Source organism: Cydia amplana, chromosome 11 (assembly GCF_948474715.1).
Source record: "Cydia amplana chromosome 11, ilCydAmpl1.1, whole genome shotgun sequence".
Classification (NCBI taxonomy): Eukaryota; Metazoa; Arthropoda; class Insecta; order Lepidoptera; family Tortricidae; genus Cydia; species Cydia amplana.
Window position 1 is genome coordinate 7,922,387 of NC_086079.1, and position 16,639 is coordinate 7,939,025.

The window sequence follows — 16,639 nt, forward strand, 5'->3', positions numbered from 1 at the left end:
GTGACAGCAGAAATATCTCTTGAAACAGAAACATTCAGAATGAAAACCAAATGAAAACAAATAAGGTGACGGCTGTCATTCACGATCCACATTCCACAGATAAAACACAGATGACACGCGTTTTGGAATTATTTGAACACAGTGTTGCTAACCCGCGATTTTTCAAATTTGCCGCCTTTTACTACTGATAAGATTTGGTTGACGGACTTTAGTTAGCAATTTCTATTGAATGACATTTTAGGTATAAATATTTAAACGAAATAATCAGGTTTTTTTTTTATTATTTAAAGAGTGGCTACAATCGATCACCAATGTCACCATGTAGCGTAACGCATTCTGCCCTCTTAATGTAAAAGGCCGTATTTTCATATAGTGTTCTTTGAAAATACGGCCTTTTACCTTAGGAGGGCAGCATTTCACTGGCTTTGTCAAACTCAGTCCAATCGCTAAACAGATGTGAAGAAAATATAATTTGTTGCGTGACAAGGAGTCACGTAGTCCGTTTTGTTACCTTTCTGCAATTATTCCGAACTTACGGCATGGAAGCAAAATATTTTTTTTTACTGCTCGTTTAAAAAACGGTATTAAACTGGATAATAGGATATAGAAACATCATAAAGACCAACGAGGTCAAGGTGCATATACAAAATGAGGACGAGTAGACTAATTACCCGCCCACGTTGTCGATAAAGCTCACATTGTGCGTATTCTATGTAAATTGTAAACATTTTTTCATACAACCACAAACGCAGTATTGAATACGGCCTTTATGTACCTAATTGCTAATTCCAACGTTATAGTTTCTATTTTTAAAATCTCCAGCGTAATTAATTTGCCAGCTAAAGATGCTGATTAATACTATAATAAAAGATATATTAACGATATGTAGACAGTTTAAATTCAACAAGTGGTTTATATGTGAATTACACAACCACGGACAGTCAGTGCCAAAATTCTATTTGTGACGACAAACCGAGACGGGTATATTTAACTGCCACCCATAAACTGTCGAATACTGTCTCTGACAACATCGAACGAGACAATATCACTAACGCAACAAGGTAATGTCTTCATTAAATTCATGCATGGACCGTATCAAAACAACCTCACGGGTGCAAGACACGGTGCATATTACACTTTAGTTGATTTTAACGAAGTTAAAGTCTAATTAGATCGCAGCGTGATAAATTAACATAACAAAGAATTGGTGAAATGATGTATGATGATATGAATAAGGAATATAAATTTCCGTTAGTTACAAGTCAGATCGTCCATGAAAACTAGCGCCATGATTTGAAATTACGCGGAGTTATGTTACGCCTACGACGACCAATTGATCAAACTTTTCCTGCCATCTACCATTAACCCGAAATCACAACGTAAATATGTTATTGTGTATACACTTGCCTTCATTGTAGGCAGTAGCCGGAATAATGCATTGTTTGTAACTCATCTACGCAAACATTCCATTCTTATGCGCGACACAATTCGCATAACCCGACCTTTCAGCTCAGTGCATAAATAGATCTCACTCAGACTTGGGCGGAAAATTACAAATTCCATACTCGTTTTTTTTTTATTTAATCTGCCGTTAAATGTATAAATTGTATAGAATTCTACTTGGCTGGTCGAAATGAGACTAACGTGCATTCTTACTGTAACTGCACTAATATGTTGGTCGTCTTCATCTAGAAATTGTTTATATCGTATAAATTGTCCATTATTTAACTATCTAAATATATATAAACCCTTTATTTCTATACCCACTATTTACAGGACTGTACATTTGTACAAAAGAAAAATCTATCCCTTTAAGGTATATTTTCTAGCTGCTAAATATAAATTTTGATCCTAAACACAAAGGTGTGGGAGGTTGTTTACTGCAGCATTGTATTGAGCGTTTAAAATTTTAATGGCTTTTCCTGTAGGTACTTGACTAAGGAAATCTCGTGATGCGCCGCCGTGGGCGTGGGCGGATGATTAAAACGTCCAGCTTGAAAACAACGACTCCGTTACGACATTCTTCACTGGAACCAGAGTTAAGGAAAACTTACCACCAGTGCCATCGTAAAAAGATTCGAATAAGTACTTCTCGTCTAATCTTTCCCGGTAGCACTTTTTCTGAACATAATACCAAACATAAAGTTGCAACAACACATTGATCTGAAAGTTAAAGGATGTAATCCTAAGATTTTCAAGAGAAAGTAAGCGACTATCTACTGGCCGTCCAATTACCAATATATGTACAGGGAAACCCAGGCTTTGGGCATACGGGCAGAATTTACCCTTACGGTATTTTTCTTTTGGCGAAAAGTTTGTGAATACCGAATGACATTTCTTACCAAGAAGTGTTTGTTTTTCTCAAGCATTCTAACACAAGTGCAATAAAATAAACAATATCCACTCTAAAATAAAACAAGGCCTCTGTTTCGACATCATTCACTGGAACCAAAATTAGGGGAAACAAGGCCGTTGTCAGTGACTCGTAAACGACCTACTACTAATAGGACTAAACGTGTCTAAATAACCGCTGTCTTTTAACAGTCCATGATTTACTGCTTTATTATTTATGATTATGACATTCGTTGGTTTTATTCGTGGGCGATTCTTTTTCAACTAAAGTAATCGGTTACTGTCTACATTCATCAATGAATTGAATATAAAATGACTATCGTGTGTGAAAAAGTAATAGAAACGAAAACAGGAAAGCTTTATTACTTACCCCAGTGCCTTGCCCCTATTTTGTAGTGTTCGGACCAAATTTTCTAGCCATATGGTTTACGGAACTGGTAAATTAAAAGGTAGGAACCATAAAACCTGCCTATACATGAGTTCTGAAAGGACTGTCTGATTTAGTGTTTTATTTTAAATTTTATTCTAAACTGTAATTTTGAAAATGTACCTAATTTTTTTATACCTATCTAATATACGAGTATTTAGGCGCTTGTTACATAAAATTACGACGAGACTCACGTCTTGGAAAGCAATTTTACGTGTTTTTGGAGTAACAAAGACAACATTAGCATAAAGCTGTATTTCTGGTTTTCACTACTAATTACTTTAAAGTTTTATTTTCAACATGTATCAAAACACCAGTTTATTCTTACTGTTTAGGTCAGTTGTGTTAAAATTGTAAGAATAAAAATCTTTATCCCGTTAAAATATTATTTAATTTTTTAAACGTGATAACTGATAAAAAAAAGTAAACACGAAAACTAGTACGCTTCTACATGTTACGTTCGTAAACAAGAAAAAAAACCAATGTCAAACGCTTTACGATCTAGATCCAGCAAACGTGTAGAACGCTAGGAATATCTTTAGCCACCCTTACTCACTGGAGTAAGTAATATGTGTCACGGCGGCCGGGAATGGAAAGTGCATATAAATAGTGGCCAGAACGCTCCCGAGTGGGCCGTCTTATGTAACCGGGACGTAGACTACGTCCTGTAGACTCTGTATCACTGTATCAGTGGCGGGGCGTCCATAGAACTTTCCCGCCTTGCCTAATATTCGCACATACATATGAGTCCTTAATTTTCCTACAGTCCATGTAGTAAATGAAAGATAGGCATATTATATGACTATTGTTGACGCCCGCCCTGCAACTGCTCTGTATTGAAGGGAAAGTATGGAAATTTATTTTTAGAGGGGTATTATTTGTATTTACAATGAATTATAACTAACTTCAGGAAACAATACTTAAATTCGTTATTATTAGATTTGGTTTGGCAACACTTACATAGATAAGATAATCGGATTCCGCTTACCAAAAGTTGTCTAGAAGAGATTTCTACAGCTAGCTTTCAACAGATGAGCTGCCCCATTGTCTGCTTCTAGTTTAGTATTTCTAATTTTTTTGTTCAATTATGGTGTGCAATTAAAATTTTCTCTCATATCACCAAGATCAAGATGAAGAGGATTTTGACATTATTTTTCAAGTCTTGCTGTACCCACGAACTGCATAGTTAAATTGCATTCATCAATGTCATACTACGCCAATGTTTAAATTTGTTATTTACAGTTCGTAAACGTGTAATCGTAGATGCAGCTAGATTAAAGCTCGCACTCATATTTTATTATGACGGGATCGCTTGCTCCGTCTAGCAAGCGATCTGTGGCTACAAGATCTCGTAAACATGTTGTCTGCGTCCAAATTGTCTCCGCACCTCCTTAGTTGTGGTTTTAAGGTTGGCGTTACAAACCTTTGTTATGTTAATGGGATTTAATTAAAGCAGCCGATTTTATCTCTGTATTGTTTAAGAATGCTCGTCGACGCGACTCTGCTTCTGAATAACAATGTAGGTCAACTACGCATTTATATAGTTGATCAAACCAATTTGTCAGTAAATAGGAACAAAAAAAAACTATACTCATCGTTTTCCCCACCCAAAAGGTGCAAGTACTAGTGTAAGACAACGATAGTATGATTCTCTTTGTCTATGTTTGAAATGAGCTAGTCTTTTGACAAACTATAGAAGTGTTCATTTTTTAAAGGCTTTAAATAAACTCAAAACTATTACTAAACTATTGCTATTATTATTTATAAACTATTGGTCACTTTGCTTAGAATTTCCATGAGGGTTGACACGTTTTCACTGCTCTTGAATGTGTACAATTATTTTCGCTGCCAAGGGATAATATCAGTGTTTTATGACAGAATTCGTAAATTTAATGTTACGTAAAAAGGCAATGTATGTCGTGTCGATAAGTTTATTTTTTATTTATTTCTTTATTTAGAACACAAATTATAAGCTAAAGGTTAAAACGATATTTTGATTGATTATGCTATGACCTGATTATTCATGGCAATACAATATTAAAGTACCGTTAGTAAAAATAAGTGTCGGTTATATAAAATACATATTCCCAAAATTTGTAGCTTATAGCTTATAGTGTTCAACGTTTTTTTTTACTGTAAAATGTAATGTTTAGTTTTCACTGCCGTTACCTTCATCTAGATTTATACGTTGTTACTTATATTTCCTTATACATTTTATAACTATGTCAAAGAATGTTGCACCGTGCATTATGCACCGTGCGAATTCCATTCACACGCGTAAATGTAATCGTGTGAGTAAAGAGATAATTTGGTCGCGGGACTCGCATCGTAACATGCGTTAACCATACTTCGAGTTACACTTTGTAGCTTTAACACGAGAACGCATTAAGTATACCATTAACGCCGTTGCAATTTGAACTCTAAAACTTCTAAAGAAAGTCTAAAATAGGAGTAGTTATGTAGTTTTTCGGTGTCTCACTTGCATAATTGGGGCGTGTCGGCACACGCGGCTAAAGTAATATACACATTCAACCCCATATGTTTACTGTTACCGCTTACTAGGGCAATCATTAACGTAAATACTGAAAATGCCGCGCAATAGGTTCTTATGCACTATTAATTTTGTTCTACGAATTAGTTATTACTTATTCCGATAATTGGGTATCCATTTAAATCGTTTACAGTCAAGCGAATAGATTCTTATTGTTTGCTTGTTCATTAGAGCCCTTTGATTGATCCGCCTAAAAAAACAACTGAAATTCAATTTACAGAAAACAAAACCGTGCCATCTTATCTTAGCGTGCAACCAGTTGCACTACTTGCAAAACTTGTTCTCCGTTTTAACTTTACCGTTTATATTGACTAATAATGGCGACAGAATTAAAGACAATAATTGGATATAGTTTACTTTCGAAAAAGGCACATGAGAGCATGTCTTGCATGATACCTACAGGAGTAAGGAAACAAAACAGAGTATTATGATACAACTGCTGTGAGATTGTTACAATCGCGCCATAGTCTACACGACGTTGCCGAGTGCTGAGTGCCAGGGATCGGAACCGGTTTTTTGCAAAAACATAGAAATAACCATATTTTTCGAATTATTTTATACTCGAAATGTAGCACTCAGTTGTGTTTTTAGGTTACGACTTCGTATTATTAGATTGCTCAATTAGAAATGAAGTAATTAGCAAAGAACGAAAAAATACCGTTTCCGTTCCCATACAAAAAATACCGGTATCCGATCCCTGCTGAGTGCTTTAGTTTTAGCGCCATAGTAAGAAGCTGTTACTCTGTCGCGTTTGGTTACTGCTGTGGTAGTGACAGGTGTTTACCGTTAAGCGGCGTGGCGCGTTGCAGACGCCGATTAATTAGGATAGCTCGTCGAGACGCGAGACAGCCGCGGCCGGCACGCGATATGAAATCATCCGCTATCACTGCAGGGCTGCTCCCGTTTGACCACTTTACTACAGCCGGGCTAGCACATGATTGGCGCGACAATATAGTAGACCCTCTTTAATAAACATAGTAAAAGACAGGTAGTCTATCTCGCCGCGAGATACTGTCGCGCCAATCATGTGCTAGGCCTACAGGCGTGAAGACTTAAGATGTTTGTAACTGATGATTCGAAAGGGCTAGTTTCTAAGCCTACTAACGAGAACGAAACTCCGTTTGTATGGGAAGGTGAAATTCGGCCGAGCTTGCTGCGGACTCAGGGTAAAATGTTTGCTAAATTGACTCACCTTCACGGATACCTAAAAGTTTAAATTACTAAGGCCCACTTGCACCATCCCGCTAACCCGGGGTTAAGCGGGTAAACCGTTTGTCCAGTGTCAAATTGTACTGGTAAACATGGTAACTCCAATTTTAACCGGTTAACCCCGGGTTAGTTGTTTGGTGCAAGTGGGCCTAATACTGTCACACGTCACACCGCATGTTATTATGTCAGTCAATGAATAATAGTGTCATAATACTTATAATAGGAAATGGTAAATGAAAGTGTCATCAAATCAAATACCTAAGGTAAAGTGTCCGACTATACCTGTCACGTACCTATGTTATTTATTTACCTACGTTATTCGGCTAACGCTTTTACGTAGGTGTAGGTATGCATTAATTTCCAAAAGACATTAGACAAACCAAGAAGAGCGACTCGTAATGACGTAAAAGGGGTAAAATGGCAAAAAATGAACTAATTACCGGTCAGTGGAGGGCTGACACCATTTCCCCCCCCCAAAAAAAACTATTTTACGACAAAATTATTTGCTTATTACTAGCTATTACGATCTTTATAACGAAGAATATAAAGGCGATAATCGCAAGGTGGGTGTTGGTCTATATAGGTGGGGGTACAGCTGTCAGTCAGCGACGCACGTGGCGAAGTGCGCGGGCGGCGATTAGCGCGCACCGTAATTACACGGGTCAAACGTTCCAACTACCAATTATACGATGTCTTCATAAACAATCACCTGTTTTATATCGAGGTGCGAGAAAGTAGTATGAATTAATAAAGTCTCGACGTAGTCTCGACTGATAATAGACAATAATTATTTTTTATCTGTTTGATAACGAATAGTTATATGGAATTATGGATTAACAGTCTTAAATCAAATACCGTAGAAAATTATGACGAATTAGATAAGTATTAGAGGTCAACTTGGTAGTGGCAATTGATTTACACGATTCAATCAAACGCTCGCGCTCCAACATGTTTCAATTTGGTTAAATTACCCCCTGTTTGATATTGAGGAGCCTCAGGTGCCTGAAAGTAATATCATAATATTCAGGATAATGGAAAACTGAATCCATATCTTCTTCTTCCTCGGGTTATCCTGGCATTTTGCCACGGCTCATGGGAGCCTGGGGTCCGCTTGACAACTAATCCCAAGAAATGACGTAGGCTCTAGTTTTTACGAAAGCGACTGCCATCTGACTTTCCAACCCAGAGGGGAAACTAGGCCTTATTGGGATTAGTCCGGTTTCCTCACGATGTTTTCCTTCACCGAAAAGCAACTGGTAAATATCAAATGATATTTCGCGCATAAGTTCTGAAAAACTCATTGGTACGAGCCGGGGTTTGAACCCGCGACCTCCGGATTGAAAGTCGCACGCTCTTACTTCAGTTACAACTCTACCAGCGCTTCTTCGGAAAACTGAATCCATATACCATAGAAAATGATTGTTGTTTAGAAGTCAGTCAGTCAGTCAGCAAGTGATTTAATTTCTAGCAAATAATACCCATGGTAGTAAATTTTCCATCGTTGTAAAATAACAAACTAATGATAAGAAATCAACAAAATGGTACAAATATATGTTGTACTTGTAGTATCTCTACTCTAGCACTAGTAAGATATTATATGGATTGAAGTATGCGGTAACCAGAATTTTACCTTTTAATGCTTTAAAACAACTAATAATGCCTCGATGTAACTAAAATCTTTGTATTATTTTACAATTAGAATACGTACCTATTTAGAATACACAAGCAAAAACACAATATTGACCTGTAGAAGACCTTATCACATTGTAATAAACTTTATAACGGTAGAACCGCACGTCACGTCACATTTTTTCAAAGTAACTAGGATTTGTTATTTAATTACATAACAATGTAATATATTGAACTGATACAGATATCATATTGTTATTATACAAAAGAAAAATCTGTCATGGTCTCCTATACCCAGGGCTGGGGTCGAACCAGCGCCTTCAGCTTTCGCGGCTGATGCCATAACCGATCTAGGCGACCCACTAATAATTACTTTCCAGAATGCTTGATAATATACCTAATTATTTTCTTGCAAACCATTTATAAAATAAAATAACCATCCATCATCAGAAGCTCAAAACAGTGGCAGAGAGAAGAACGGAATGCTCGCAAGGCTCTTAAGAATTATGATGATGACCGTAAAATGGAAAGAAGCAGTACTCACGACATTTCAATGACTAAATCTTTCTAAATGTCAATTGGTAACCTACAATGTTAACGCTCAACCTTAAGTTTAGCTCCTTAATTCAAGTAGATGAATGAGGCAGAAACTAAAGTGATTACAGTTAGAATCCAACTGTAATAAAATAATTAAAGCTGCAGAATCTTCAAACTGTACCTAGTTATTTTGGTTTGGTTATCCAACGCAAATGTAACAGAGTTTTTGCTGTTCAGCCGCAGGGAACATACATAATACATATTAAGACTATATTAGATCGTGTTTTGACATGAAATGCAACATATTGGTAGTTAAATGCCAAAAAGAAATCGTGTTTCTATCATCGCTTAGTTAGCTAAAAGCGATGACACGGGTTTAATTTTCATCTGTAAAACTTCACATATATGCTTGTTTTTTTTTTATGTTGTTATGAACATTTTCTGTTTCGAAAACTAATCGTAGAAGAAAAACATTACTCATCATCGCGTAGCTAAGCTGGAGGCTAAAAGAAAACTAGAGCTGAAACCAGGTTTGCAGCCCTCATTTTACTTTATTAATCTGTACCTACCTAAGAGTTCTCGTCTATTTTATTTTTTCTAAAAGTTGTTATAAACATTTGGTACGGTACCGTCGCAGTGTCTGCAGCGCTTCGGCTCCGGGGGTGCGATCTCGTCGCCGAGCTCGCGGTGTCGTACCGGCATGGCAGCGCATCCCGCGCCGGCGCCGCCACCGTGATAAGCGCGCGCGCAAGGTACCGCTATACCGCTCCTGTGGCGGTGGCGGCGATGCAGCCACTAAACTGATCCACGCCGCCCGCCCGAGCCGATAGGCGGCGCCCATTCCACAGGCTATTTTGGGCGGCTGTGACTCATGGCTCGAACTGCCCGCGCGCAGCGCCCGCGCATTACAGGCTCTAGCTACCCCGGTTAAGCCTACCCGCTGTTTGCGGAGGCTCGATCCGAGAGGCTTTTCCGCGCATAAATTTGACCCATTTGTCGCTAGATGTCACTGTAATGAGCGATATTTGCCACCCAGGGACGGTATATTATTTGACGGCTTTATTTGTAACTTGTTTTTACATGAAATTAAGACATTTTAGGAGTAGAAGTTGCAGGCATAGTAGCATAGTCGTGAGTCGTCGTTTCAAACAATACATTTTATTTTGCTAAATAAATAGTTTTGTATTTTCTCATGTGTGTCGATTTTTAATTTAAGAAGCAAGTATTGGCAAAGACTATAATAGAGAACATTCCTAATAATTTTGCAAACAAACTGAATTGTTGTGAAGGAAAAGTTTCCACTGCATTAAAAATAACAAAATAAAAAAGTAGGGCAGGGACAACCAGGTTTGGTTTGGGCAATAACATTCTATCCCGCATACCAGTAACATCATAATATTGGGAAATCACACATGGACTTCTGAGCTTTTCATGATTTTCATCTAGGTATTTGTATATTTATAATGTTTTTTTTTCTATAATTATAGTTGTAGTTCCTCGCTTTCAGGAGAAGGAGAAGTTTTAAATAGAAATATATTTTAATAAAAAAAAAGCCTGTGGCATGTTCATCACAAGAAGTTTATTCCTATCTATAAAATATGGGAAAATTGGGTAAAAAATAAGTATTAAAAAGAATGACAACATTTGAACTTTTTATACTTACGAGTAGTTCAATAATAGATGTACATCAGAGGAGGGGCAGGCACTGGTAAGGCAGTAGGTCCCACCCTTTATCATCCAACTACACCGTTAGATTAGCTTAATGTTACTAATATCAATTATATCATCCAATTTATATAAAGTAATTTCCAGGACATTCTATGTATGATCAAATCTTGCAACATAATAGTTCTACCAAAGGGAATTGATTGTAGATAGAGAGGTAAAGTCTAAGAAAAAGACATGCCCCTTATTTTGACATCCCAAACAGATGGTGCTGTACTTCGCCATATGTTTTGTGGTCACAGAATTGTCAAACGTCAACTTTTGTCAATCAGAGTTGCTGCAAAATGCACTTATTTCTGTGTTGTATAACATAAACATCACTGCCACACCAGGGTCCCGGCAGGCGTGGCTAACTCCGCGATTTCGTCGCTTTGCTACAGGTAGCTAAAAGTATATCCATTCCACCCCAATTTTGGGGAAAGCCATAAGCCGCGCGTGGCGCTGTCGCCACCTAGCGGCCATATCTGTGCTGATCGTAACAGACGCGTTTTGTTAGAGAGTGAGTCTTCTGTACCTAGTACTATTATTTATTGTGGTCCCGGGCAGAAGCGAGCTAATGTAAACCTTACTTGAAAGTGTGAAGGTTACTTTGACAGCGTGCATCATAACACCTATAGTTGTCCATGGCGCTGTGGGCACGACTAGTAACAACGACTTTAGGTGTTCTTGGCGTTCAAAAGGTTTAATAGGTAATTAAATTAAAAAATATATAGACTTAATAAACAATTCCCCTGCATCCGGCTACTCCAAGGTTTCGTTATTACTGAGCTGGTCTAAACAATAGGTTCCTGTAAAAGTTTATCTCATATTATTGACGACTGGTCAGGCCTAGTGGGGAGTTACCCTGCCTGTTAATCCGCGGTCCTGGGTTCGAATCCTGGTAAGGGCATTTATTTGTGTGATTAATACAGATATTTGTTCCTGAGTCTTGGGTGTTTTCTATGTATTTATGTATTTGTATATTATATATATCGTTGTCTGTGTACCCACAACACAAGCCTTCTTGAGCTACCCTGCCTGTTAAGCCGCGGTCCTGGGTTCGAATCCTGGTAAGGGCATTTATTTGTGTGATTAATACAAATATTTGTTCCTGAGTCTTGGGTGTTTTCTATGTATTTATGTATTATATATATCGTTGTCTGTGTACCCACAACACAAGCCTTCTTGAGCTTACTCTGGGACTCAGTCAATCTGTGTAAGAATGTCCTATAATAATTTATTATTTATGTATTTATTTAATTCTTTAGATTACTGGAGATATAGAGTAGTTATTATTATTATGTTGGTAAACAGTGTAAAAAAAACATGCGTTCATTGTACATGCTGTTTACTGAGTCCGTCACCTATTTATTCAACGAAAGTCTATTGCGTCTAAACATAACATTATGAATAAGACTTGTTGGCAACCAACAACCGTGATAATTATTTCAATGCACTAGACAATATACAGTTATCATTTTCAGCGTCCGCTGCCCAGATTCCAGAAAGTTAATAATAATTAATACAGAAGGTGTCTGATTACAGCCACCAATACAATCAATGAAATGACAGCTGATTTACATGATGTCATAAACGAATTTTGTCTTGACTATTACTTATTAAATAGATTAAATCCCATAAGAGTATGTATTATCAAAATTGGGACCTAAAACAAATGCCTTTGGGTATAAATAATCGGTTAAAGTAGATCTTATCAATAAAAAAGATACAGCTTGAATAGCTGTGGGCGGCGTAAAAACACTAACCTTTGTATGTAGAACTATTTTTCTTTGTGTGAATTCTCCACAATTGCTTGTTAACTTAGTACGGCCAAAGTCACTAAATATTGCTTCACCACGCCACTAAACTTAAACATAGCACAAATTTAAAAATAGTTATTCTCACTGGGTACATCGTTCAGCCATTTTCAATAAACATACATACAGACTGTACAGACTGCATAAAACGGTACTCGCACCGTTTCCTTGCTGTCAATATTTGCTAAATTTCACCACCGAGCGTTTTTTTGTCACTATGGATCTAGTCGAACCTTCTACTTACCACAGATAACTAATAGGCAAATTAGACTCTCGCGCGAGCCACGAGACGAGCCGCGAGCCGCGCCACGAGACGCGAGTCCACCGCTTACACTCTCGTTCGGCTTGTCATTCGGTTATAAACCTTATGCCGTGCCGTTAGTGTTTAAATTATATTAGCTCGACGAGCTTGCGAGCCACGAGACGAGCCGCGAGCCCACCGCTTACACTCGCGTCTCGTGGCGCGGCTCGCGGCTGGTCTCGTGGCTCGCGCGAGAGTCTAAATTGGGGGTTACAAGCCAAATTTTCATACTTCACCTTAATGTTGGCTACACTTACTGTCCCTATATTTTAATATAGTCTGGCAAGCACTTCCGTGAGAGAAAAAGAGGGTTATCGTCCCATATAAAATTAGAATTTCCCTCCTTTTTCTACTGAGAAAGTTGTTTGACCGGCTATATAAAACAAGTCTGGCAAAAACAAATTGTCAGTCAGTAAAAGCCATAACACACTACCGCACCGCATCGCGACCGGGATGTGGCGCACCGTGACCTTGGTGCGTGTGTTAGAGCTTTAAGAACCAGAAAAAATTACTCATCATTTTCTTTTGGGTGCAAGTACTAGCGTAAGACAAAGACAGTATGATTCTCTCCGTCTGTTTTCATTTCAAACATGCAGTGACAGTATTGGGCCAAACTATACTCAAACACACACGTTGTTCGTTGTCAGTAGGCCGCAAATTAAAACAAGCAACAACGGTTGCACTCCGGGAGTGCCGATAGAAGTGAAAACTCACCTCACTATGTTACCGACGCCCGGTAACACGATACATACGTTTAACGGAGGTATTCTATTTATTATTATCATTCTCAAATAAGATCAGACTTTTTCATTGACATGTTTATTTACATACTGCCATGACAACGTCAAATTATTTGAACATAGGTAAAGAGTCTTGAAAAGGAGTCCACAACATAAATGTCAAATAACATTGAGTTTTTCTTTATTGATTTAAATGCCATTTAAATTATGAGTGGCCATCTAAACCTAACGCCCCTTACGGTCATGTGATCGCCTTACGCCCCTTACGGTCACGTGATCGCCTTACGCTGTCTCGAGTTTATCATTTTTTTCCCACCTCAAAGTGCGCAGCGCCGTTAAAGAAGTTTTCACTTCAAAAATGTGTCGAAGTCTAGTCAAAGGTCCCACCTTTATCGCTTACCATCAGCCAGCCTATTATGGATAGCTTTATCCACGTGATAAAATAACTGTCACTGTTTAACACCGTGGGAAAGAAAGTGACGGACACCGTTTTATCACGCTGTCACGTAGACAAGAACGACCATCATATCCGTACTGGACGAGATTTGCTTGTATCTTAATACGAATGTGTCAGTACTAGTGTAAGACAAAGATAGTATGATTATCTCAGTCTATGTTTGAAACAGTTTGAAATGAGACAGTCCTTTGACAAACTATAGGTGTCAATTTGGTATTGAAGTTGTATTGAAGCCATTGAAAGTACTTTTCAGTACGGATATGATGGTCGTTCTTGTCTACGTGACAGCGTGATAAAACGGTGTCCGTCACTTTCTTTCCCACGGTGTTAAACAGTGACAGTTATTTTATCACGTGGATAAAGATGGATAAAACTATCCATAATAGGCTGGCAGTGCCCACATATTAGGTTTGTCGTATTAACCCTATAAAGGTAAACACAAAGAAAACTATAATTAATATATATTTTTATAATATGCACATTACTTTCAGTTTCAGTATATTAACATAATTTATAAATTAGATAAAAGATAAAATACATTGAAGGCGTCTAGCGTCAAAAAACTATGTATTATTATATAGGTAACAAACAAAACACCTTAAATAATTCGACTGAAAAATGCAGATAGTATTTTAAACATTGTGAAGACCAAATATTTAACATAAAGTACAAGATATATTAATATAAACAAGAAAGACATAATTAAAAGCCCTTCCTTACCTAAACACCTTCAACAAAAAATTTTGATTGATGTTATACAACCACATAACAACAGTAAAATAAGTATTTTACTAGGTTTATGCGTCGTTGGACTAAAAGTAAATATGGCGATGTATAAAAATGTCTACTTGCATAAGTTCGTGCGTATATAATTTCGACGAAGTATAAAAATGTGCATCTGTATATTAGACCAAATACAAATATGTTGCGGCACTAGACTAAAAGTAAATATGGCGATGTATAAAAATGTCTACTTGCATAAGTTCGTGCGTATATAATTTCGACGAAGTATAAAAATGTGCATCTGTATATTAGACCAAATATAAATATGTTGCGACACTAAAAGTAAATATGGCAATGTATTTTAAAATTACTCTTTGTTATATTTATTATGAGAAATGAAAATGTATGCATGTAAAATGTATTAAGGAATAAATGGCTAAATAATAACCTGGACCTATGTAAAGAAAGTAGTCATTTTAATATTCCGACTTGATAAGACTTAGACATTTGTATACTTTGAAAGTAGTCATTTTTATATTCCGACTTGATAAGACTTAGACATTTGTATACTTTGAAAGTAGTCATTTTTATATTCCGACTTGATAAGACTTAAACATTTTGAAGTATTGGCTTTCTAATACTCGGACCAATTTTTATTTTATATCTAGACATTTTTATACATCGCCATATTTACTTTTAGTCCAACGACGCATAAACCGTGAAAATAGTAAATCGAAATTACATACAAGTTAGGCAAAAACTTGGCAATAATTACAAATCTTATTATAAATAAATACTTAGGCGGGCAAACACTGGAATTGAATTGAGTAATATCATGTGATTCAATAAATATTAATTATTTATAATTTCCCTACCCGCTCGAGTCCAAGCCTAAGATAATATCAGAATTAAAAAAAAATTGAATATAAAATTTGGAATATCGCTCGAAGACGTATCTGCTTGTTAAAAAAAAATTATATCAGAATATTCTGAATCCCAGGGGTTTTAGACAATTTAGACTGTTCATACATTTTGTATGATCGTGTGTAAGATATCGCGTTCACGGGACTCGACGGGTTGATAGAGATTAGTTCCACTAACTAAAGAATCTCATTTTTTTTATTTTTCAATGGTTTGTAATCATCTACCTATTTTAAGTTTGGTGCAATTTAATATTAATTTGACATTAAATTGCAGCAAATTCTTGAAGCTTTATATCTTGAAGCTTCATGATAATTCAAATACATAATATACAATCATATTGCTCATATTAGTATATGATACGCCACTCAAGCAGACAAAAGTCTTGCGTTTGAGCACATACGACTTTACTAAGAGAACAAGACATGATATTTAAGAATTTCTATACAAACACCTTAATACGCTATAAACCATAATGTAATTTAGTGCATTTAGAAAATAAGGTTGTTTTACTGCCTTGTCCAACAACACAATGTCTCAGTGTAAGGCCCGAGTGGACGCTCGAAGCGGAGCATTCGGCGGGGCGTGCAGCGTGGCGTCGGGCTCACAAGTAATTTGAGCAGCGTGCACTAAGGCCGCTCCTATACGCTTGCATTTGTTTAACATGCACGCCGCACGCCCCGCCCCGCTGCTCGCCCAACTCGAGCGTCCACTCAGGCCTTACACTAAGGTCCATCCAGAAAACGTCCCTTGTCTTTGTACGGATCTTTCCCTCTCGGTTTACTCTGTCAGACCTAGTTGCTTCACATAATAGGTTCTAGGTATTGCCGAACCAGCAACAAATTCCTTCACGCAATAAATAAACAGTTAAATTTATCTACATGATTTACCTACGCAAATAAACTTTTCATAATAAGCGTTTTAACACAGATCCGACAACTTTGGTTTTTCTATTGCCGTTTAGTTTTAAGCGGATGTTGTATAGAAATAAACATATTTTTTTAATTTGTCTACATAGCATGCATTTATATTTTTGGTAACGAGTACTAGATGTGTGACTGACAACTGAACTGTAACAGACAATCAAATTCCAGTAACAGGTAATCAGAATAGGGACCGTGCGCGTTGGAGGGTCTGCCATCTTGTGGCCTGAATCGGAAACATATGTGCACATGTACATTGCCAAAGCAAGTGCTACCATCTACCGTTCTCGTCGGTATGTTTCCTTGTGCATAGTAGCTTCTGCCATCTTGTGGGCTACATCGGAATCA

General features: G+C 37.2%; 1 protein-coding gene across 2 annotated transcripts in view; it reads right to left on the bottom strand.

Moving 5' to 3' along the window:
* The window catches only part of LOC134651917 (protein piccolo), a 63,769-nt gene extending 51,389 nt beyond the window's left edge, over positions 1-12,380 (bottom strand). Inside the window, exon 1 of one of the 2 annotated variants that reach the window (XM_063507027.1) lies at positions 12,176-12,380. Coding sequence is in view for 1 of the 2 variants with exons in the window: in XM_063507026.1 (XP_063363096.1) it covers positions 9,335-9,407 (73 nt within the window). In the remaining variant the exon portion in view is untranslated. Of the gene's footprint in view, positions 1-9,334; positions 9,531-12,175 lie in introns of those variants that run through there. The other variant, XM_063507026.1, reaches the window with a different exon arrangement.
* Between the last annotated feature and the right edge of the window lie 4,259 nt (positions 12,381-16,639).